Source organism: Salmo trutta, chromosome 1 (genome assembly GCF_901001165.1).
Source record: "Salmo trutta chromosome 1, fSalTru1.1, whole genome shotgun sequence".
In the NCBI taxonomy this organism is placed as follows: Eukaryota; Metazoa; Chordata; class Actinopteri; order Salmoniformes; family Salmonidae; genus Salmo; species Salmo trutta.
Genome location: NC_042957.1, coordinates 29,067,397 through 29,092,998, shown reverse-complemented (window position 1 = coordinate 29,092,998; position 25,602 = coordinate 29,067,397). Strand labels below are relative to the sequence as shown.

The following is a 25,602-nucleotide window of genomic DNA, read 5'->3' as shown; positions in this document are numbered from 1 at the left end:
TTTTTCTTTTCTTTCTTATATTTTGTTTTCAAGTCCTGGTTCCTTTTACAGCTTTAAAAGGAATGTCCCACTTGAGAGAATGTCAAACTGCAGTTTGTGCAATTTTTGTATGTGAACTACTGAACCATTACTTAGCCCTGTAATGCAGTTTCTATGATCAATTGAATGCCAGAGGTGAGGAAGGTTATAGCTAAAAGAAATGTGATGGCTCATCAAGTGAAAATGAAGTTGTCTAACCTTTCCTCGTTTCACTGTTGTTAACCCTAGTTGCTGTGTGAAATGAACTACCATGGATTAAGGAAGGGGTGGGTGATGGAGCTGAAGAATTTAGCTGAGGTAGTTGGAGTGGAAACGGTGAAAAAAAACACCTTCAGTCTTTTTACTTTGATGTTTCCTCTGCCTTCTTAGACCCTGCCCATGTTATGGAACCAGATTCATTATTTATTCCCCTGGGAGAACCAACTCGTTAAGAAGCACTAAATTCTTGTCCACCCTTTTTTTTTTTCCAAATGCGGGAGAGAGCGGAAAAAAAACATTAGTGATCAGAAGCATTCATGAAGAGTATTAACAAACTTTTAATTGAAAGGCATTGACTTCGCTGCCCTCGAGCAATTCCAACAATAAAGGAGCTCACAAAAGCCCTGGTGGATTGGGCATTAATATTCACTTTGTCTCCTGAATACAGAATATCTATTTCAAAGATAAATACAACCCCCTCTTCCATCTCCTTCTCTTCCAACATTGTCTTAACATGGATGGAGCGGTCTGTGGTTTTCCATTTGGCCCCAACCTCTGTCATGTTCCTCCATTCCGCCTCACTGTCATAATAGTGAGGGGCCACGACTGGAATACTGAGAGACAGGAGCATACCATTGCATTTCCTGATGCCTCTGTTCAATACAAATCCACTGGAACAGGGGAGATGTCTCAAAGTCTGTTTTAATGTTCAGCTTTCAAGGCAAGGCAGTGGGGATACCGGAATTACGCTTGTCTTAAATATCTAGCCAATTGATTAACCCAGACTATTTGCATTGTCCCCCCACCTCCTGCCTGCCTGTGTGTCAGTCTACCTGAGCATGACAGGTAGACAGACAGGGTCAGAACAAAAACAGGTCTGGTCAAAGCAAGCATGCTAACCAGCGTGGACTGTAATGGCCAGGGACGATTTCTCTTTTGTTTTCCCCTCAGTTCTGCTAGGAAGAGGTGTAGAGCAAGAGAAAGCGAGCAAGCACCCATCTTTATTTGCCTCTGACCTTGTCCCGGCTGCAATCTTTCATCTGGTGAGCTGTGTGTTGCGGGCTGCTGTGAAAGGCAAGGCCAGTACATGAACAAAGGCAATGGCTGTATGTATTATGGAAGGGCCCCGGCTCCACTGTCAGCCCTCAGGCAGGAGCTGTGTAATGGACTGCACAGCCTTGCTGGACATCAGCCTGCAAGATAACCTTTCAGAGGCTGGAATAAAGAGACATTTTCTAGCCAGAGGTTTGAGGGAGGCCCCCCCCCCGCCGCCTTTTTGTACAAACACACACACCTACACACACTCACACACTAAAGCATGTCATCAGAGGATGAATTTCTAAGGGTCCTCTGACAGCTGATCCACAGACGTGGCAGCATGTTATTGTGTAGCAGTGTAGGCCAGGCTTAGAAAGAGCATTCGTGCATCATCTCCAGGAGTCAGTTGTCACTGCTGCTCTTTGTGTCTACACAAGGGCTTCCTTGATGATTTTACTGTCAGGGAGTATTATTGTTGTTGTCATTCACTAACATTGCTCTCAACGTTGTGATGTGATGAAGCTCAGCTTAACTGTAGCCTCCGCTCTAGAACCTCTACACAACATTCTGCAATTCCATTTTTTCCGTCTGACTTCTCAATCCCATCTCAGTCATTTCCCCTGTAGTCTGATTATTCTGTTGAATTGGAGCGCATTCATTCAACATGTACAGGGAGTATAATTTAAGATGAGTTGGTCTATGAAATCATGCGATTCAGGTTGAAGATGTCCCTTGATTTGACCTGACTAGAGGTTTCAGGAGGCTGAGGGCTGTGGTTCGGTCTGACACCATGAGCCCCAGCTGGATGGGCCTTGCCTTATTTTAGCGTCCTATTAATAGCAACGCACATGCCCCGCCCACCTGAGGATCTGTCCTTTTCAGCCATTGAGGGGCGCAAAAGCCACTTAAATCTCGCTGGATTGATTGCTTTCATTTTACTCCTACGACTCTTGCTTTTTGCCTGTCTTTTATTTCCCCTGCTAACGTTACGACCGCGGAAATGTTTGTAATGACCTGTCAAACACCCCGGTAATGGCTGAAATGGTCTCAATGGAATACATTGTCTTGCTGTTATTTAATCAGGGGAACCCATCGAGACATGGGTCTCATTTACAATGGTGCCCTGAGGACAACAATACAACAAATTGATCTCATTAAAGTCATTCAACATTAAAGTCCTAAACTGCCACAGAGGCACCAGTTAGTCAAGATGTAGGGAGTTTTGTAGACTATTCCAAAAATGGGGGCACTAAAATTGACTAATGGAACTACTAATACTACTAATACTAATGGAACTTCGAAAGTTAACCATTTCTGTGAACGGGTTTGGTGTCATATTTTTTTATTTTAACAGTGAAGTGAGGTAGGTCGGAAGCTTGTGTAGTAAAGCTTTGTAAACAAAAAGGGAGTAATGAAGTCTACCTGACTTTAATTAGGATCAGCCAACATTTTGATACAGGATGCAGTGACACATATATATTAAAACTGATAAAGCAAAGGGCACTATGGTAGACTGCATCAAAAGGTTTAGGAGTGGTGACTGCTGAATTCCCATAAATGGTGTCACCAAAGTCACGAACTGGCAGGAAAGTTGACTATACAATCTGCCTCCTGCTGTTTAGGGAAAGACATGATCTAGTTCTATAAAATAAGCCTCCTTTAAATCTCCGCTTTCACATTTTTGTCAATCCAAAAGCCAAGATATTTATAGGTGGAAACCTGCTCGATGAAAGAACTATCCAATGCAAAAATGTGTATAACCATCTGAAATACTTCTACAAGAATTATAAAACAGCATCATTTAGTTTTTCCCCCATTTAAGTACCAATTTTTTAAATAATAATGGACTTTCTCCAAGGCAACAAAATCAGATTGCAGCTCCAATATAGCCTGGTCAGTCGTATGGGCAATGGCGTACATAAGTGTCATCAGCATACAGCTGAATGTTACAGGTTTATGCAGATAGACCAATATTCTTTATATAAAGAGGAAAGGTCCCAAAGTCTACCCAATGTGGAAGACCTTTAGTAATATCGAGGTGACTTGACACCATCAGAAAGCACACATTGTTTCCTGTCTGACAGATGGCTCCTAAACCAGTTGCAAGATGCCTGGTCAAGACTCATTTCTGACAACCTTTGAATGAGTAGGGAGTGGTTGAGGGAGACTAGTCAGGATCAAGGGAAAGATGAACGGCGCAAAGTACAGAAAGAACCTTGATGAAAACCTGCTCCAGAGCAAGGTTATCCTTTCAACAGAACAACAACCCTCAGCACACAGCCAAGACAACGCAGGTGTGGCTTCGGGGACAAGTCTCTGAATGTCCTTGAGTGACCCAAACAGAGCCCGGACTTGAACCCGATCGAACATCTCTGGAGAGACCTGGAATTAGCTGTGCAGCGATGCTCCCCATCCAACCTGACAGAGCTTGAGGGGATCTGCAGAGAAGAGCTATCCAAATACAGGTGTCAGAGTCACACCAAGAAGACTTGAGACTGTAATCGCTGCCAAAGGTGCTTCAACAAAGTACTGAGTAAAGGGTCTGAATACTTGTGATATTTCAGTTTTTTTATTTGTTTATAAATTTGCAAAAATTCTAAACCTGTTTTGCTTTGCCATTATGGGGTATTGTGTGTAGATTGATGAGGAAAATAAACAATATAATCAATTTTAGAATAAGGCTGTAACGTAACAACATGTGGAAAAGTCAAGGGGTCTGAATGCACTGTATGTACGGGAGGACCAAATCGGAGAGGTGGGTAGGAGAAAGTCCATGTAATGCTTTGCAGATTAGCAATAAAACCTTGAAATCAGCAGAGAGGCTAGCACTGGAGAAATATAATACAATTGGGTTTGTTTTAGTCAAGATTCTAGCAGCCGTATTTAGCACTTTTATTATTTCTTGTTGTTGAGAAGGAACCTGCAAGTAAGTCATTCGTTGGACGATGTATATAATGTGTATCCCGAACTTACAACTAATACAACTTGAAAGACTTTGCATTTTTACTAAAACAGCAGCAGGAGGACTTCATACATTAGGGAATTCAGCAATGACTCACCCCACGATACCGTGTGAGAGACTGTGTTTCATGTAAATATTAATGTAAATTCAAATTGTGCAACCTGTAACATCTGGTCTGAATACATCGAGGCTGTCGTCAGTTTAAGTTATTTCGGCGCTCTAGATTTGACCCCTTTTACGGAATTTGCACCATTTAATGTCTACAATACGTAATCACATTTTTTTTGTACCTCATTAGTATCCACAAAACGTATTTGCTCTAATGCCACTTTATTTTCTAACCCTGGCAGTAAGTGCAATTGAACACTGAGTGCAGTGCAGAAGACGCTCAATGAAATCCTCTTGACGCTTTGGCCTCACTGAAGTTCTTGACTGAAGGACAGAACAGCCCTCTGATGTCTTGATGTGGGTGAGAGACAGGGCCTCATGATAATGGCTGTCCTCATAACAGAGGTAATCCTCTCTGAGAGGAAAGCACCTACGCTACAGTACCTACCTAGTAGCTACAGCAGTGTCCTCAGGATACCTCAGAAGAGTTCAACCCCTCCTCAACAGTTAATAAGGTGTGCCAAATCCTTCTGTCCACAGTCAGGCAAAAAACAGTACATTCCCATGAATACAAAATGCCTTCCCCATTTGAACAACTGCCATCTGTCATAATTTGAAGTCATTAACACACCATTGATAATGCTAGCAGAAATATTACAAATTTGGATTTCACAGTCTGCAGGTTTGCAGGACTAAATACATTTATTTTAATTATAAGTTAGTCAGACGGCCCGGCGTTAAACGATCTTGTTTGCCTGCCTGCCGCGCATTCTCTACTATTAAATAATAGAACTGTATCTCTCCGCACCAGATTAGTTTACTCATGTAGAAATTGTTAGTCAAATACAAAGTGTCATAGTACAGAGAAGTCTTCGTATTGAGAACATCTATGAAATATAAACAAATGTTTATTCCCTCATCTGCCGTTTTGTCCCAAACAAATAGTCTACAAGAAACAAAAGCCAAAGTTTAACATTTCCCTCTCAAATATAAAATAATTGCTTATATCTGGAAATGAGGACAACAACAAAAAGTTTTAGCTACTGATATTTACTTGTTATTTGGTATAATTACCAAGCGACGTCACTGAAACCATAATGAGGTTATTTATAGCCCACCACCACCATTACCAGGAACAAGTGTTTCTCATTCAGTTAAATCCCATGTAACAATGGACAATGGACCCCCCCCCATGCACAGTTTTTAAAATGTGGTCCACTCAAAGTACAGGCAATAACAAACTTTTCCTCACTAAAACCTCAAGGAATATGCACATAGTAATATTAGATTAACATAAATATTTTAAGACCACTCTACATGATCTACCATTTTGATCTATCATATAAAGCAAAGGGCTCGAGGTTAGGATGAGGTTATCAAAACCATTTATCAGTACTAAAAGTACTGTAGGCCTCTAGGACTTTATTCTGGATGAATGGGCTCCACATGCTTCTTTTCAGAGTAATGAAAATCTACATGAGGAATGGATATGGGTAATAAGTCTGGCTATAATAATGGAGAAAACAAAGCCTGGGGCCCTTCGGAGGGAAATGGGCTGAGTGCAGATCTGTGTTTTGGCCTGATGGGATTGTCAGGAAGGCATCTCATCATCACTTCTTATTGGTTCATGTTTGTCGGTTGCGACTCATGCTTCCCAGCTTGACCTTAAGACGAAATGACACTTAAATTGCAGGGTGGCTATTTTCTCAATTATAGATACCTTCTTCCAGAGTTGGTTAGCCTCGGTGCTGTGCGAGCTCCGTGGAAGTCTGTTCTCTGACAGCCCCTCTCTCTGTTTTCTGTCTTTACCATGGGAATACATTAGTGGATCACACATCTTAATAGAAATGGTCAAATGTTTTGTGGTATTAAGTGGTCTACTCAGATGTCTTCTCTGAGGTATGGAGGCGTGGCCTAAGGGTTTTGATACCTCGGTGTGTCTTCAGGTGTTGCCCACAGCGTTGTCTGCCTGTCGGTCTTTACGTTCGGTGTGTGATGTGAGGATATTCCTGCCAGCTGCTGCATGGTGACTCAGCAGGTTGAATACTCCTAATCATGAATCCTTCTCTCTCTCTCTCTCTCTCTCTCTCTCTCTCTCTCTCTCTCTCTCTCTCTCTCTCTCTCTCTCTCTCTCTCTCTCTCTCTCTCTCTCTCTCTCTCTCTCTCTCTCTCTCTCTTTCTCTCTCTGCTCCCATCCGTCTCTCGCTCGCTCTCTCTCTCTTTCTCTCTCTCACTGTATTTGTTTGTTCTCTCTGCAGAATGCTGAGGTCTCAGTCTTTGAAGTGAACATCCGGTTTGTCGGAGGACTGCTCTCCGCCTATTACCTCTCCGGCAAAGAGGTATGTACCTAACTGTGAAAATGCTGATGCTGCTGCCCAGAACTCTGAACGCTACAACTGGACAAGGTCTGATGCATGTGATGAGGAGAAGAGGACCTAGTTCATTCCATTTGACCCCAGTTTGATAGAGACCATGTTAGCTGAGGTAATTACATAGAGATAGCCGCCAATAGTTGAACAACCATTTCCCCTCAGTTTAGAATGATGCGAGGCGTTAAAAAATCTTATTGCAGCCATGTTGGAACAGCGTTGTTCCAAAGTTGCTGAACGTTGAACTGTGAAAGAGGTGAGCGCTTTACTGCCCGCCAATCTCTTGAGTGCAGGGCAGTCCTTCAGGGAGATGTAGAGCTATGAAAATATATCAGGGGTTTAGCTAATCTCTTCTGAGAGGAAGGCTCCTTCTGCCTGCCAACTCTGGGATTTGTGTGGGACTGCAGTTCTCTCACATTGTCAGGAAACTATCTCTTTGGGACCAAACCCGTTTTCCCATGTTGTGAGTACTATCAGCCCTCTATTTCTCTTCATGCAGGCAGAGGTTTTTAATTACCTGCTCTGACTGACTTGAAGATAAGATAGCCATAGATACCACCAAATAGGCCCAAAAAAAACTGTTTAAAAGCCAACCTGTTTTCGCAAAGTGCTTGTAATGACTCCTCCAGTTGAATTTTAGCAGGCAGGAGGACTTTTCCGACCAGAAGATCTATGCTTTTTATCTCCCCATTTCAGTAGGGTTTCGGGGAACTACCGAACCTTGGTTCCAAGCTAAGTGGCTCTCATAAACAGAAGGACAGTAGCAATACCAGAGTGGGAGGAATCCATTTAGAAGTTCGATGAGCTTCTTTCCAAATCTAAAGGGAATCTGAAAGAAACGGAAGCAAAAGGAGAAGTTGATCTTTGTTTCCTCTCAGCGTCACACCAATCACTGTGAACGCTCAGACTTATTATCAAGTAAGTCGAGGATTACAGAGGCTGGAAACTCAGTTGGCGTTCTGAACGGAAATTATTTTGGCCTCTTACACATTTTCACATGCAAGAGGTTTTTAATGAAATGGAGAGCGTACTTCCCCGCACATGTCGCAGGACTACGTTTAGATTATGAAGCCATGCATCATTCTGAAGGATGCTGTTTATCAAACATTGCCAATTATTTCAGAGCAATTATCTCATTTAATATAATTTTCCTCCAATTAAGGTAAAACGGTAGGAAAGAGGTCCTCTTGAGTGTTTATGCAATTTGAATTATTGGAGAGTGAGGTTGACAGTAATGCTTTACCTTTTAACACGAGGCTTCTCGAAGTTCTTTCTGCTGACACACCCCAGAAGCAGCCAGGGTTTTGAGTGTTATTTTCCTACAGGAAGTGTCAGAAGTTGTGCATGCCTTTGTCGTGCTTACCATCATTTTGTTCTGACACGCTGGAAGAGACACTGGGGGAATTTTTCATCACCGTATAGCATGCACTGTAAAAAATAAAATAAGCTGGCATATTGGATTGCTATGGAAATTCCCTGTATTAATGAATACAAAACAACATGGAAAGACTTGCACACAAAAGCTGGAAAGGCATTGCATTGCATTGCATGCTGTGTGGAAATCTCATTGTAATTCATTGTAATTTTTGCTCCCATTCATATTAATGGTATTTCTGGACTGTAAAATGTAGATGAGATGAGGTTGAGGAGAGGCAAGTCACACCGTTAAGCAGCAGTGACAGGAACAGGGGAGAGGGGTTCACAGAAGCAACTACAATGGTATCCGCCGGATTTGCAGGTTTATTATTTTACGGTTTGGAGAGTGACTATGTAATCCTTTTATTTTGTTCCCAGTGTATTTATTATGTTAAAATCCTCTCTGTAAGAGGCACTATATCCCGAGGCAGATATCCACAGGACTAAAAGGGCTTACAGTAGGTAGATGTACCAGGCAGTTCATGATATTTTATTTGCAGATGAATGAACGCCAGGGAAATTGCCAGTACTCTAGTGACGCATCATGCGGTAAGGCTACAGGTTGTACAGGTTTGTGGTTGAAAGCAACACCTTTTTTGTGGTTCTTGTATTGGGAAGCTTGACCCATGCCGTTTTTCATCATAACCACACGTGATAAGTGTGGCATAATGCTGTTTTGTAGTGCTCCGCAGCTTAGCCTGGACATTGCTTAGTCTACAGCGATTTACACAGGGAATAGGGTGTTTGAATTACCTCACTGTATAAATCAATTCCCATTATCTCCAAAACACTGTAGAAAATAATATCCTTGAGTGCAGCACTGGGAAATGTTGTCATTGACAAACATAACAAGTGTACCATGTGTGTTGTAGTGAACTCCCCTTCATTCTCCCTTGTTGTATTTCAATATCTGTACTAGAGGTCGACCGATTTATGATTTTTCAACGCCGATTTGATTTTTTACATTTATTTATTTGTAATAATGACAATTACAACAATACTGAATTAACAAATTTTAATATAATACATCAATAAAATCAATTTAGCCTCAAATAAATAATGAAACATGTTCAATTTGGTTTAAATAATGCAAAAACAAAGTGTTGGAGAAGAAAGAAAAAGTGCAATATGTGCCATGTAAGAAAGCTAACGTTTAAGTTCCTTGCTCATAACATGAGAACATATGAAAGCTGGTGGTTCCTTTTAACATGAGTCTTCAATATTCCCAGGTAAGAAGTTTTAGGTTGTAGTTATTATAGGACTATTTCTCTCTATACGATTTGTATTTCATATATCTTTGACTATTGGATGTTCTTATAGGCACTTTAGTATTGCCAGTGTAACAGTAGAGCTTCCGTCCCTCTCCTCGCTCCTACCTGGGCTCAAACCAGGAACACATCGACAACAGCCACCCTCGAAGCAGCGTTACCCATGCAGAGCAAGTGACGTTTGAAATGCTATTAGCGCGCACCCACTAACTAGCTAGCCATTTCACATGGGTTACACCAGCCTAATCTCGGGAGTTGATAAGCTTGAAGTCATAAACAGCGCAATGCTTGAAGCATTGCGTAGAGCTGCTGGCAAAACGCACGACAGTGCTGTTTGAATGAATGCTTACGAGCCTGCTGGTGCCTACCACCGCTCAGTCAGACTGCTCTATCAAATATCAAATCATAGACTTAAATATAACATAATAACACACAGAAATACGAGCCTTAGGTCATTAATATGGTCGAATCCGGAAACTATCATCTCAAAAACAAAACGTTTTTTCTTTCAGTGAAATACGGAACCGTTCCGTATTTTATCTAACGGGTGGCATCCATAAGTCTAAATATTCCTGTTACATTGCACAACCTTCAATGTTATGTCATAATTATGTAAAATTCTGGCAAACGAGCCAGGCGGCCCAAACTGTTGCATATACCCTAACTCTGCGTGCAATGAACACAAAAGAAGTGACACAATTTCACCTGGTTAATATTGCCTGCTAACCTGGATTTCTTTTAGCTAAATATGCAGGTTTAAAAATATATACTTCTGTGTATTGATTTTAAGAAAGGCATTGATGTTTATGGTTAGGTACATTTGTGCAACAATTGTGCTTTTTTTCGCAAATGCGCTTTTGATAAATCATCCCCCGTTTGGCGAAGTCGGCTGTCTTTGTTAGAAAGAAATAGTCTTCACAGTTCGCACCGAGCCAGGCGGCCCAAACGGCTGCATATAGCCTGACTCTGTTGCAAGGGAAGTGACACATTTTCCCCAGTTAAAAGAAATTCATGTTAGCAGGCAATATTAACTAAATATGCAGGTTTAAAAATATATACTTGTGTATTGATTTTAAGAAAGACAAGGTAGAAATCTGTCGTTCTGCCCCTGAACAAGGCAGTTAACCCACCGTTCTTAGGCCGTCATTGAAAATAAGAATGTGTTCTTAACTGACTTGCCTAGTTAAATAAAGGTGTAAAAGAAAAACCGGTGCCAAATCGGTGTCCAAAAATACCGATTTCCGATTGTTATGAAAACTTGAAATCGGCCCTAATTAATCGGCCATTCCGATTAATGGCCCCTGTGCCAGGCTATAAGATCTCTCCCCGGCCCCTGTGCCTTTCGCTTGGCTGGATTTCAAAGCAGGCTGGACCCTTTGACATTTTGTATGTGTAAAACTACACAGATGCATGGCAGGACAGCCCCAGCCCTGCATACTGATCAGGCCTGTCCTTGTTTGTTAGCCAGCCCTGAGACGCCCGATAGGAGGAGCCGAACAGACACTTGATCATCATCATGGTGAAGGAGCCATAAAGAGCCTCTCCTCCTGATTCGCTCATTGTTCTTCTGAGTGGGAGTGGCCTTCGTCTGCATCGCAGACAGCTTAATGTACTGCCAGATCAATTATACCAGGTCCTTCTGAAATGAGCAATTGATGCAGTGGAATTGTTAACCATTCATAAGTTGTGCTGAAGTGAAGGCCACCTAGCCCCAGGTCACCTCTGATTTAGACCTTGGTTGTTTTTCCTACTATGAGTAATGGATGGGATTAATACAGGGCTGATTTAGGCACAGTGTTATTTATGGCTGGCCAGTTTTCCATCTCTGACGTGTTGCTGAGCGGGACATGCCGACCTGTCAGAGCAAAGCACTTAACGTCTCAATGGATCAGATATTGAGCGGGAGCCATAAGTAATTTTACATAACCGACCGACGGGAATCAGGAATGAATGGGCTGGATGGACCCCAGAGGTTTTAATATCCACTCGGAGATTAAGGACAGCACAAACACTCATCCACACTCTTACCTGATTACTGTGACAATCTTACGCTGGGGAGCTTTTGGTTATCTTGGATCATATGTAAATCAGATTTGTTTTCTCAAGGAGAAGGTTCTTGGGGTAAAATTGCTCCCTCACTAGTGGACCAGTGTACCTTACATGTACCTCCCATGCTCCATGGGTATTCAGACTGTAAGGGTTAAAGTGAGCACTGAGTACCCCACAATGTGAATGTTTTACTATGTCAGTGGAAGGAATATCGCGTACAACTAAATCATTCAGAGATCCGGGGAACCAAGTTAAATACCTCTTTGTGAAACCCGCCTAAAACATTTTGCCAGTCATTTCATGGCAGGGGGTGCATTAGACTGTGCTATGTCTGAGGCATTAGACAAATATTGTATGCAGATGTATTGTAGAGCTAGCAGTGCTATTTAAACAGTGTGATTCTCAGTGTGCTGCTGTTGAAATAGGCCCAGTGTCTGTCTGTCTGCCGGTCACAGATGATCAGGGCTGGGTCTGTAGGGAGTCTGGCAGGGCATTGCTGGAGCACAGACAGCCCTGACTGTGGAGCCTCTCCCAGATACATGGAAGCTGCCTGTTGGATATCTCCCTCTCCGTTCTAGATGCAATTTAGCCTGGATCTCATATGCTGCCTAAGATTAAGAAACCGGGAACCAACCAACCTGCCTGTTTGTGTACAGGAGCTAGCTACTCTCCTTAGCCAACGATTTAGCTACTAAGCCTGGCCACTGCAGTCTTTTTATCTGTTCTCTGTTCAGTCACATTGTGTGACTAGCAGTGGTCCTTTTGTAACTCTCTGTAATGAGTCATTTCCGACAGTACTCTGCAAGTGGTGTACCCAGAGCCCAACCACTGCCAGAGAGGAACCTAAGGCCATAAGCTCTGTAGGCGCTGGCTGATGGTGTAGGGAAAAGTGTGTGCGCTTTCACATCAAACAAGGTTTGAACAATGTCACCGTAGGTGTCTCTTCCTTTTCTTATGTTTTGTTATATAGCTTGACAGAGCTTAGGCTACAGTCCAACTGAAGATACCAGCCTCAGGTTTTGGTTGCTACGGAGATGATCAACAAAATGGGTGGACAAGATACTTCAAAGAGTATAGCCTTTGGAGTGTGTTCCATTGTCAAAGGGATGAGCACACAGACACTGCATCTGTTAGTCACTCACTCATCCACTGAGCTTTGAGTTTTAGCATCTGCACAGAATAGTTTTCCCACCGCGTGGATTTTACTTTTAAATAAGAAGGAAAATAAAATCCATTGGTTGTCTGTCTGTCTCCTGGTTTTGTGTGAGGGAGAATTAGTCCAGTGGAACAAAGCTTCCCAGCAGCTGAGACCCAAGGTCAGCATTGGAGTGGACCTTCTCCCTCTGTCTGAACACAAGGTTTTAGGTGTGCCACGGGTGATGAAGCCCACTCCTATTTTTCTCCTTCTCCAACTGGCTGTAGGCAAAACGCCAGTGTGGCCACCAAGCAGGAAGCGCTAGCTACCATATAAAGCTGGCATGGAACCACACCAGCCCCGCAGCCGCTCTCAGCCTGTTTGCTCTGTCATCAAGCAGCAAACCCTGTTTATGGTTGTGAGGGTTGTTTGGGAAACATGGTTTACTGCTGGCCATCTATTAAAGCAGAGTCTCAGACAAGGAAACATACATTTTCCCTGCACCTGCCACGTCCTGTATCCTCTCTTGTCAGTCAGTCAAGCCGAAAACACTGTCATCCGTTCCAATTTTGTTATACAACCGTGATGGGATCAAAACACAGTGTTGCCAACTTTTTGAGCACAGTCAGGGAAAGTAGATTAGTAGGCAAAGGTCATCTCCGGCAAGGAAGGACAAAGTCATGAGGGACTGTTGTTGAATCAAGAGTTTCAGTTCAGGCAATATTTTCATCTGTATGTTATTTCTTTCCCCACTGAAATGCTAATGCAGTCTTCATGCAATCTCCGTCTCTCAGAGACAGACATTTTGTGCATCTTCATTTTTTTCTACATCTGTCGAGATACGAAGCCCCCCCCCCCCTCCATGACAAGCGAACAGGTCAATGAATCATTTCAAACTGCGATTCTCCAGTGACTCACTATCACCAGACCCCAGCCCCATTCGCTCCCGTTGTTTTCTCAGACGACATTCCTCTATTTGCATGTAAATCACAACTCATTAGCAAGCGGTGGGCTGAAGGCTCGTTACCACTGTTTATTGCTGTTTTGGCTGGTATGATTAAAAAGTACATCTGACTTGTTTATGGCTGGCGGATGGGGCGCGACAGGGGGGATATTAATCATAGCCAAGGGTCCACAGCCATTTGTTTCTGTCACAAGACATCGGCTCTTACAGAAACCACTCTGTTTGCTCTCATTAAGCCACAACATGTAGGAGAGAGAGAGAGAGCGTCGTCTACCTTGTTAATGATGGCTGGGCCAGTGTTTTAGAGTGCCATCTTGGATGGGATATGTTTCGCCGTTCACAGTTGGTGACTGACTAAGTCTCGAGATGGATATAAAGTTGTAGCCTGGAAGGGTAAGTGCTGTCACTCAGCCTGTTAGTCTTCCCTCTGGCTTTGGCCACTTGCCTCAGAGAAGTGAGACTGGACCCTTTTTGTTTTCCTGTGATTTCCTCTTGGTTCTTTTCTTACCCGGTGCTTATCTTCTAGTGGTCTAGATTTTTCTCTCGGATCTATATGGCTTTTTCAGTGTAAAACACACTGAAGAATATCCTTCGGCGATAAAATGGAATGAGAAATTGAATTTTCGCTCTTTAATCCAAAGATAGGCAAACTTCTGATAGCCTATATAGGAAACATGTTGTGTGAAGCTTAATATGCTTTAAATAAGCAAATGAAGGTGATATGAACAGCAGCATACAGCTATGTTCTTTGCAGTAATGGAAATTGCTTGTTTGATACGTACTGTATCTACCTCTATGAACATAAGTCAAACTTATATTTGCCATATGTTACTATGCATCTCAATGAACGTACATCCCCAGCTGGGGTGCCTGGAGGTTCCTTGCAATCTGTGAGAACGGCGCTCAAGGTGGCACCAATTAATATCTTCATTGGAACCACATGAAGTTACTCTGTGTTTCCACTGCGAAGGTTTTCACCGTGAAGCATCACACAACAGAACAACTGCCATATGGCATCATTTAGAACCCACCACACTACAAAAAAGTGTGTTTTTATGTTTTGTAGGCAAGCTAATTGTTCTGTGCTTGCCTGACAATAACTTCTGTAGTGCTGCGTCCCGTTTGTGTGGTAGTCTCACACCTGGTAGATCTCAACAGACTCTCAGGGATCATAGGATGCTGCATTGGAGTGGGAGTCGAGAGTGCAGAAATGCAAAGCACTAAATCAAAGCAATTAAACGGTTACCATGTCACACTCTTAGAATCAGGAATTGTAATTGAATAGGATCTCTATGGTCACACTTGTGTACCATTGAAAGTCATAACCATCGTGCCATATGTTCCTGTCCGTTGGAGTGTGAGCACACCTGGGGGTTAAATGAAGGTGCATTCATGACTCCTGCTCACATTTTACTCTATGCTTAATACGGCGTAACATCTGCTATGGGCTTTGATGACCCAGCAAGAAATGGCTGCATCATTATCGTGTGAATAGGACAGTTTTGCTCTTGGTGTGTTAAGTAATTTGGCCTTGCTGCCTGCTGGACTGGCATTTCCTGGCCCTGAGGTCCGGCCTTGTCTCTCCTCTACTCTCTGCCTCCTGCCCTGCCCTGGCTCCCTCTTCTCTCCCTAGAAGATGTGCTGCCTTCCTGGTGCCTGCCTGGTGCCTGTCTGGTGCCTGTCTGGTGCCTGCCTGGTGCCTGCCTGGTGCCTGCGTTGCCTGTCAGGAAGATTGGAGCAGGCAGCCTAGAACCACACACTCAGGGATCGCAGCATTCATCTTTCCACTAGAAAGGCTTCTATACAAGCCTCATTAGACAAGATCCTCGGAGTTTACAGTAGAGGTCAACCAGTCAAATGAGAGGCTGGCATTGTGTGAACTCCACAAATTGCTTGGTTTTCATAGTTTCCTCACTCACAAAAAGACCTGCAGTAGGCTGCAATGCTGTACCTGCCATCTCCTGTATGGGAGGAATGTGTGGATGATGAGATGAATTCAGCAGTCTCTAGTTTGACTGGAAATGTGTGGGGTATAATGTCTGTATAATGTGGAGAAGGAATGCTGTATGGTTTGGCATCTTGTGTTGCCTACTGCTTTTGTGTACCTCTGTTAGAAGGCTGCTCTGTCTCTCTCTGGGTCCTGCGGTTCAGCGCCCACTCCCTACACCTACGTGTCCTCTCAAACAAATGTCTCTCCACAAACACACACAGGGAGTGCATGACTGCTCACCTCCTGAATGTCAGAAGGAAAACAATCTCAATGTCGGCCTCAGTGTGCAGTTAGCACCCAAACATTCCATCCCTGCCTACGCGTCCTCAGGTGTCGCAAATGGTACAATGACATCCCTTGTGTTTTACACATTTTGTTACGTATTCTGTTGTGACATCCTTCAGAGCCGTAAACGGTCCCAGACCCCTGAGACTTTCCTGTGTCTGGCTGTGTGTTATGAAATATGCCATCACGAGAACCGATGAGATTCTAAGACAGAGGAGAAAGGGCCTTGCTGGAAGCCAATCACTCTCTCTCTCTCTCTCTCTCTCTCTCAGATGTTCTCTACAGACACCCTTCTATCCTGGCACGTACCTTGACCCCCCCCCCTCCCTTTAAGTACTATCAGTTCTGTCTTGTCTAGACAGGGCGCAGAGCCCAGGAGAACAGCAGAGCAGTGAGGCTGTGTCTGAACTGAGAAGTGATGGACTTAACCAGTAACCTTGTCCAGGACAGGGGATGTAGGAGCTCTGAGTTTCAACCAGAAACTTGATTGCAGGTCCATATGTTAACTCTGCCAGTCAGCTGTGGCAGTCTCTAATGAGGTGATTTAGAGCATCGTGGCTTCCTCCTGGAGAAAGTCGCAACAGGGAGGCTCAGAAAGTGTCAGAGCCTTTAATCGAATCCATAGACTAGTCAAATGTATTCTCTGTGTTAGAAGTGAGAGGGAACCCAATGGAGTTGAGTTTGTTTCATCCTCTCGACATGACTGCAATGCTAATGAAGCCATCTGCCTTTATAGACCCGGCCGTTTCGCAAGCCCAATTCACCGCAAATCCCATAAACACTCCAAATCCGATGTGCTGTGTTCAAACCAGGGCTTGGAACCAACATTTATTTTCCAATAATTTTGTTTAAACAGAATGACAATTTCATTCCACCGTTTCCCGACCAGCAAAATATAGTTCTTAACCTGTTCCAAACCCCCAAAAAGTACTGGTTTATATTGTTCCTTTCTGTTCCTTTTTTAACCTGTGAAATCCTCAAGTTTTCTTTTCTTGCTTTAACTCATTAAGACTTAGGCCAGGCAAGCTAGTTGTTTACATGCGTGACGGACAGACAAGTGTAGCCTATGGCGAAAGATACGACTGACATTTTGTGGGTGGGGAGAGGGCGAGAGAGGGTTGAAGAGGAGGAGGAGGCTTGACTTGAAGCACTGGACATCTTGTTATGACATGCATTTTCTGAATTAGGTCCACATAATTATAACTAGGAGGAGTGGCTTCTGTGGAGGAACTGTAGTCCTTTCCTTCGGTCAAATGACTAATGTCCTCGTGGGTGGAATGTTATTTAATGTTTTTAACGTAATTAATAAATGTTATTTACAAAAAAACTGCTAACGCTGTATTTGACATGGTACAGGTGTCTTCTTTTTGTTAAGCCCATAACCATGTGTGTGATGTGTATACTTTTGTTTCAAAGTAGATTTGTTTAAGACTACCAAGAATCAGTCTGTGTGGTCCTGATTTATCCCACTGCAGTAAAAGTTTAAATGTCCTTTGAGCTATCTAGTTAACCTTAACAAGCTTGTGTGTGTGAAGAGGGGCACCAGAATTAAAAACACGTCATAGCGTTGTCTAGTTAATAAATGCAACGTGAAATGTGATAACTAAGCCTATAGTATCCTCAACCCACATTCAAAAAGTTAATCCATTCTTCTCTAGCTAATTAAAAATCTATCTTCTGAATCACGATTGTAACGTCAGTACAGCAGCCTATGGTAACGTCAGTACAGCAGCCTATGGTAACGTCAGTACAGCAGCCTATGGTAACGTCAGTACAGCAGCCTATGGTAACGTCAGTACAGCAGCCTATGGTTCGGAAGGGGGAGGGGCAGGGAGCTTAAACACACACATATTTTGGCAAAGATTTTCAGCTTGCAGGCAGACACAAAGTGAGGGCTTTGTATAAGTGCTTTGTTGCATTTTTTGTGGGACTAGAAGAAAATAATATTATTAACTATGCTTTTAAAATTAAGGTTCTGTTCCGGACCAGTATGGATCACTTTCGTTCCCGGTTCCGTTCTGTTCCTTGAAAAAGTCATTATGTTCCAGTTTTCGGTTCTGTTCCCTGAACCGGTTTCAACCCCTGGTTCAAACACACGCCGCTAAGTCGCCTTAGTGTGCATTTAATCCCAGATAACTGCAGACAGTGTAAGTTCTCTGCTCAGATCGTAAGCAGATCTATTTGCTTATCAAGAGCTTGACCTTGTGAAGGCAATTGTCATACTGAGAGTTCCTCGTTAATAGCTTAGTTACAGGAAGATATCTCTATAATTGAAGACCCTATTCCACATGTTCAGGCCATCAAATGATCGGACGAATGAATAGGATAGCCCATATTAAAAATGGCCTCCTCGGAGCCGTCGTTGAAGGTTAAGTGACAACGAAGAGGTTCGACGTTGAGCACGTTGGGCAGATGGGCAGATCGTGGATAATGTTTGATGAGACTAGCTTGCTAGCTACCCAGGCGGAGATATTACTCTAGTACATCACAGCCTCTTGTTACAAGTCAGTGAGGGGATTAAAAAAAAAACCTGTCAGGACGGACCTTAGCACGTGATAATGGCTTTCCAGTGAAGTCGAGCAGGTAATGATAAACATGGTTGTGACTAGGGGAAGGCAGCTTGACTCCCACCTCGAATATGGATCCCACCACCACAACCGCCGTCGCCTCTTCTGGGCTGATTAGGCTCTCTGCCTGTGTGCCTGAGTGGTGCCAACTGAAACCTCCTTCTGTGGGGATGGAACAGGTGCTTATGAAGTGTTCATTACTCCATACTACCAAGTAATTAGACTAAGAATCTATTTGCAGCGGAGAGAGAGGGAGAGAGATGGCTCCGCTTTACTGGGTATCGGATTATTAAATGAGCTGTTAGTCAGGAGACGTCATCTGTTATTAAAACCAATGATATGCCAACGTTCACCGAGGAGAACTTATAATGGCTGTAATCATTATTGTGGGGTAACACTTTCTTGTGATTTAACGCATTCTGAATTAATTTCTAGCTCCCTCTTGTCACCGTCTGACGCATGGGAAGATATGATAAGTAGTCATAACAGCTCATGGGTCCTTAACAGCCTTTAGTACTGTATTAACACTAGAACCACCTGGCCTTTCAGACCATCAGTACCCACTAGAGAATGTTGCCGGGCGTCCCCATTATCATATGCACCAGATGAATATCAACCCGCAAACATAAGCACCGATGCTTGATAAACACAAAGTCTTAGAAAAAGCATAGGCCTATATCCTATTTTTGTTTCCCTTAGTATAAAAAAAAGTATGTAATCCATTTGATCAACTTTATTTGTAGATTCGATTAGTAATAGAGTTGTACAATTGAATAAAGTCCAGCTTCTTTTGATAAAGTAGAAACAAAAAATATAATGATAATATAACCAGCCAGGTGCACAGGTAAAATTGTTTTCCGTATTCCTAAACAAAAGCACCGCTGCATGAACAATTATAATTGTTGAATTGCATAAAGAAATATTAGTGGAAATATATTCATGACAGGTATATAAAGCAGTCATTTGTTGATTGTATAGAACACTGTATTGTGACCTGATACGCGGGCTTTTACACATGAATCAATCTGGTAATTTCTTTATGCTTCGGTTCCACAGTCAGCACACAGCTGTGTCCAAACTTTTGTCTGGTACTGTACATACATACATACACACATACACACACTACACTACACTACACTACAGTTCAAAAGGTTAGGGTCACTTAGAAATGTCCTTGTTTTTTAAATAAACGTGTATTTTCTGAGATCATCAAACTGATCAGAAATACAGTGTAGACATTGTTAATGTTGTAAATGACTATTGTGGCTGGAAACATCGGATTTTTTTATTTTTATGGAATATCTACATAGGCGTACAGAGGCCCATTATCAGCCACCATCACTCCTGTGTTTCAATGGCACATTGTTAGTTAATCCAAGTTTATCAGTTTTAAAGGCTAATTGATCATTAGATAACCCTTTTGTAATTGTGTTAGCACATCTGAAAACTGTTGTACTGATTAAAGAAGCAATAAAACTGGCCTTCTTTAGACTAGTTGAGTATCTGGAGCATCAGCATTTGTGGGTTCGATTACAGCCTCAAAATGGCCAGAAACAAAGATCTTTCTTCTGAAACTCGTCAGTCGAGTCTTGCTCTGAGAAATGAAGGCTATTCCATGCGAGAAATTGCCAAGAAACTGAAGATCTCGTACAACGCTGTGTACTACTCCCTCCACGCAAACTGGCTCTAACCAGAATAGAAAGAGGAGTGGGAGGTCTCGGTGCACAACTGAGCAAGAGGACAAGTACATTAGAGTGTCTAGTTTGAGAAACAGATGCCTCACAAGTCCTCAACTGGCAGCTTCATTAAATAGTAACCGCAAAACACCAGTCTCAACGTCAACAGTGAAGAGGCGACTCCGGGATGCTGGCCTTCTAGGCAGAGTTCCTCTGTCCAGTGTCTGTGTTCTTTTTCCTATCTTAATCTTGTCTTTTTATTGGCCAGTTTGAGATATCGCTTTTTCTTTGCAGGCCAGCTAGAAGGCCAGCATCTCGGAGTCGCCTCTTCACTGTTGACGTTGAGACTGGTCTTTTGCGGGTACTATTTAAGGAAGCTGCCAGTTGTTGACTTGTGCGGCATCTGTTAGATTTGTTTAACACTTTGTTGTTTACTACATGATTCCATATGTGTTATTTCATAGTTTTGATGTCTTCACTATTATTCTACAATGTAAAAATAAATTAAAACCCTGGAATGAGTTGGTGTGTCTGAACTTTTGACCGGTAGTGTATATATTTGTAATAGCTATATATAAAGCAAATTGAGGTGAGATCATTGGAATTATTAAAATGAGCGCCAACGCTGATGAATATGCATGACACAAACTCATCATTAGACTATTGTTGTTCTGAATTAAATCAACCTCTTCACCCTCATCATTCTGTTAGGCCTAGTTTAAATTAGATTGTAAAGTAACTTGCACAATTATCGCCCATTCCATCCATTTGACATTTATTCAGTGGGCTGGCATTGTTTGCTTACCTTGATAGAGTCAGGATATGTTTTTTATTATTCTGAAGGCCTACTGTAACATGGATTATGTTTTCATTTCCTTTAGATTAAATGGGATTAGTAATATTTAAAGTAAATGAAACAGTCCCATAACAGCTTCTTTTTACAAAGTAAAACATAAAAGAGAATGGTATTAACCTACAAGGCGCGCGGTCAAATTATTTGCTGCTGATAAATAGGCGCAACACAAATTCATCATTACACTATTGTCTTTCTAAATTAAATCAACCTCTTCACCCTCTTTATCATTCAGTTGAATTTATATTCATGATGTCAAGCAAAGAGGCACTGAGTTTGAAGGTAGGCCTTGAAGTACATCCACAGGTACACCTCCAATTGACTCCAATTATCTCAATTAGCCTATCAGAAGCTTCTAAAGCCATGACACCATTTTCTGGAATTTTTCAAGCTGCTTAAAGGCACAGTCAACTTAGTGTATGTAAACTTCTGACCCATTGGAATTGTGATACAGTGAAATAATCTGTCTGTAAACAATTGTTGGAAAAATTACTTGTGTCATGCACACAGTAGATGTCCTAACCGACTTACCAAAACTATAGTTTGTTAACGAGAAATTTGTGGAGTGGTTGAAAAATGAGTTTTAATGACTCCAACCTAAGTGTATGTAAACGTCCGACTTCAACTGTACATACATACGTGCATACATTAATAATGCATTATGTTCAGGTGGTTGGTAAAAATAAAGCATAGCCGATGGTTCTCATTCCAAGTGGTATTATTAAATACCTCTAAGAGGTCTCTACCTGGGCGATCATCCATCAAGCCCATTGACCTCTGTAGAAAAGTAATGAGTCCCCATCCTGATGGCAAAATGTACATAATCACACTATATTTGACTAATGAGACATTTTGGGACATGGCCCAGCCACTACAAGCCATACAAATGACCCAGTTACCGTATGTGTGTCTGCTGCCCTGGACCCCTCGTATTCTAGAGAGTAATATGTTTTTCTACAAGTCTGCCACCACCGGTGCTGTATTCTGTCGGGAGAGAATTGGTTTTGCCTGGCTCGCTTCATTGTGCTGTGACACACTGTATTGTTATGGTGCTCCAGCAGTGCTAACGGTAATGCTAGGCAACAGGGTCAGGTCCTGGAGCCAGGGAGGAGATGATTGAAGACAGAAACTCATTTCAGGCTGTCGCCTCGCGCCTCGATGGGGTTCAGGACACCCTGGCTCCACTTCACATATCACAGGCACCAGCATCACTTTCCACTGAGACTATTCGTTTGGGAAAGTGGATTAAGACAGATATATTCAAGTTTAGAAGTTTAGCTGTATGTTTAGTAATGTGCTTTATTGGTAGAGAAAAAAAGAGAGGGATACAACTTTAGTTTTCTTGCTTCCTCCTGCAAACCCAATTTTCTCCCTTAACAAAATGGTATTTACTTCCCATGGTGGAAGAAGCCTCTCCAAAGGGTTATGGCCTAGCTATAACATGTTAACCGGTGACATCATTTCTCCTCGCCACTGTATGACTATGAAGTGGAGTTAAAGGAGCATAGGGGTGTGATGATAAGTGTGTGGCCTGACGTGCTGAGCGGGGTGTGTGATTGGATATCTGTGTTGTCAAACGTGGCCAGCCACAGATTCACATCGCTCTCAGCTGGGGTTGTTTTATCTGGACAGCAGGGCAGCCGTTTGAAATTCACACAGGAGATCCCGGGTCGCTATGTGTGTCCCCCCCCCCCCCCCCCCCCCTCGAGCATTCGTCGGCATTTGGCTTTTTGAAGATTGTCTGCCCACACTTCACGCCACGGTTTTACGAATGGAATTGAAGTGTTTGTTTTCTCTTTAAGTGAAGTGATTGGCTAGGGCTCATTTCCATAGCAACTTGTTCAGCTTTAGAGGTAAGTGCACACTAGACCACCCGTTCTAAACGCGATGTGGGAGGGTAAGTGCAGACCTTGTGAAAATATATTAGGTATGTTAATGTGTCTTGTGCAATTCCTGAGCATATCAAAGGGATTTCTCACTATTAGAACAATGTTATTGATGTTGCGTCCAGAAATCAACCATCCTCTTCAGAGGGACCTTTTTGTATTTGAGGGAATGTCTAGCCTTTCTAATGTGGCGCTGGCTGCTGGGAGATTTGTATTGACTCAGACTGACTCAGTCGTTTCCACCCTCACAGAGCTCTCTCTCTAAATGTAGTCCCCAGATACAGCAACCTTGATTCTATCGCATCCAGCTCAGGGATTTAGAGCTGAGTTCAGTCTAGCGAAGGATCCTTCCATTTTTAAACGACACAGCCATGCAGGAAAGAGAATCTCTGTGAGTGACTCGCCCACACTCTGTCTATGAGAAACTACACTCACTGTTCCCCCACAACAGCATCCTTTGACACAGTCTGCGAGGCCCGCGACAGTATATGAAGTGTGAACTGTTCAGCCTCCTCTGGGCCATCCCTGTCCACTGGCTCTGAACAAACTGTTCTTATTGGATTACTGTGGAAGAGCGGTGACAAGCCACCCCCATAACACCCAGGGTTATCAGGCGCTCTCTCTAGTCCTCAGCAGCAGTGGCTTCGTCCCTCCCTACACAGTATTTAGGTTGAGCACAATTAGCAATCTGTTTGTTCCAAGTCCCAGAGCGCCAGTGACAGAGAGAAAGCACCTCTTATCTACTAGCTGCTCGGTTTTTATCGTTCATCTTCTCCCAAGTCTGATATAATGACCCTATTTCTCCCTCTACCATAACAAGAGGATGAACCAATCGCCCGCCTTCGTTCCATAGCATATTCTGCTGAACACACACGCCGTGGTTTGACAAGGAGAAAATTGGTTTGGGCGACGAGGTCACACATTGGGGGCCTTCAGCGGATTACCGCGGCTTTATCAGCTAAGAAACCGAGATGCTAGAAGTTCTTAGTGTGTTGACAAGCCCTCGGCTACACTAGTTTGGTTTACCACCTCTCTACCCAGTGTGAATGGGGAAACGAGTATTAGCTGACTTCCTGCCCATAGTGCTCCTCATAGAGGATATAATTGCTACACCAACTCTCTGCGGATGTAGTTTTCTCCACACCATGTCCTCTGTGCTCCACTATATGCCGCTACAGCTCAACATTTTGCCTCCAAAATCAATCATGTCTCGTACAAAACTGTACACAGCATTTACTTTCAAGACTTGCTAAGACTACCCTGCCTATCATGTCTAACCCGCTGTCTCTCCTGACGGTTTTCTCAGTTTGAGCAGCCTTTTTTTATTTTTTTCAACTCTCCTCCCTCTCAGCCGTCTCTATATGGATATATCTGGCAGACAGTCAAAGGGCCTGCTAGTTTCAGGGACCCCCTGCAGCGCTCCTCCAGTCAGTACAGTAGTTAGTTGCTCTGTAACAGTTAAGTGGAAGTTAAACAGCACAGCCAGACAGTTTCAGCGGGGTCTCTGACACTCAGACGCTACTGTTCCGTTCGGGAGGTTAAACGTGTTGTCATTGTCTCTTATCTCCCCGTTCGGGGGAGGCTGATAAGCCTAATAAGCCATCTGCAATGTTAATGTGCATCGCTCAGCGCAGGAAGCTACGGCAGGAAGGAATTGAACAATGAAGTATTTCCCTCGACGTCGTCACCATATCGGGAGAGATGCTACTGTATCTTATCTGGGCTGAAAGGGATCCAATTCAACCGCTCCATTGGAGTTGTTGCCCTGTGTTACCTTGTATTAAACTGTATCAACTGATGACAGCAGGCAAGTAAGCACAGGGGGAGTTTACAGAGAGAGACTGAATCCCTAGAGCAGTTCCTCTCACTGTTTCACTACTTCCTGTGTGCTTACTGTGCACATGGACAGGTCTGTAGGGCTGCAGAGCTGGAGCTCAGCAGGCAGACTGTGTGTGTGTGTGTGTGTGTGTGTGTGTGTGTGTGTGTGTGTGTGTGTGTGTGTGTGTGTGTGTGTGTGTGTGTGTGTGTGTGTGTGTGTGTGTGTGTGTGTGTGTGTGTGTGTGTGTGTGTGTGTGTGTGTGTGTGTGTGTGTGTGCGCGCGTGTGCATGCAAGCATATTCCCTTCAGGGGATAGACTGCTCAATTTATGTCTTTTTACCAACACTATTCAAAAGACAGGACTTACGTTCCAATTACATCAGCTTCTTGTTCTTCTATATGTATTCCCTGTGCCTGGTTGGGTGTCAGTATATCAAAACATCAGCACAGATCTCTAGTTGTCCTTTTGATGTGACGGATGTTTTCAAAGGTTATACCATCTCTGTGAGGATCTGTGAGAGAAACGTTTGGGCCGTGGAGCTCTGAAGACCGGCGGGCTGACAGGCTGGCGGCGTTATTTTGCTCTGTGCTCATTTAGGCCCCTGCCTGCAAAATAACTCCCATCAGCCTTTGTTCTGTATCAGCCTGTTTCAAAGGTCAACGCTGGATGATCATCAAAGCTAAAAACATCCCTCGCCCCTCCATTGTTTCTGGCCCAGCGTTACGTGCTGATGTGAGGGGCAAGCATACAACAAAACCAGGTCACCAGCCTTGTTTTTCCAGCATGCCGCAAGCGGATAGTCACTCTTAAGCTGGTGTGGTGACTGACCTTTGTTACAAAAAAAAAAATGAACACTTTGCATTTTTCTATAATGAACCCACCCTGCAGTTACGGATACCTCTGACTATGCCCAGAGGGACTTTATGAAGGAATATCCTTAGGTTATTTGTTGCATGCAATGAATGCACTGCTTTGGGAGC

The 25,602-nt window shown here is 43.2% G+C and overlaps 1 protein-coding gene across 1 annotated transcript in view; it reads left to right on the top strand.

Annotated features, from left to right (window-relative positions):
* Window positions 1-25,602, top strand: part of LOC115193404 (mannosyl-oligosaccharide 1,2-alpha-mannosidase IA) — a 168,454-nt gene that overhangs the window by 76,562 nt on the left and 66,290 nt on the right. The window contains exon 4 of the mRNA XM_029752116.1: window positions 6,604-6,684. Within this exon, the coding sequence (XP_029607976.1) occupies window positions 6,604-6,684 (81 nt within the window). The remainder of the gene's footprint in view (window positions 1-6,603; window positions 6,685-25,602) is intronic.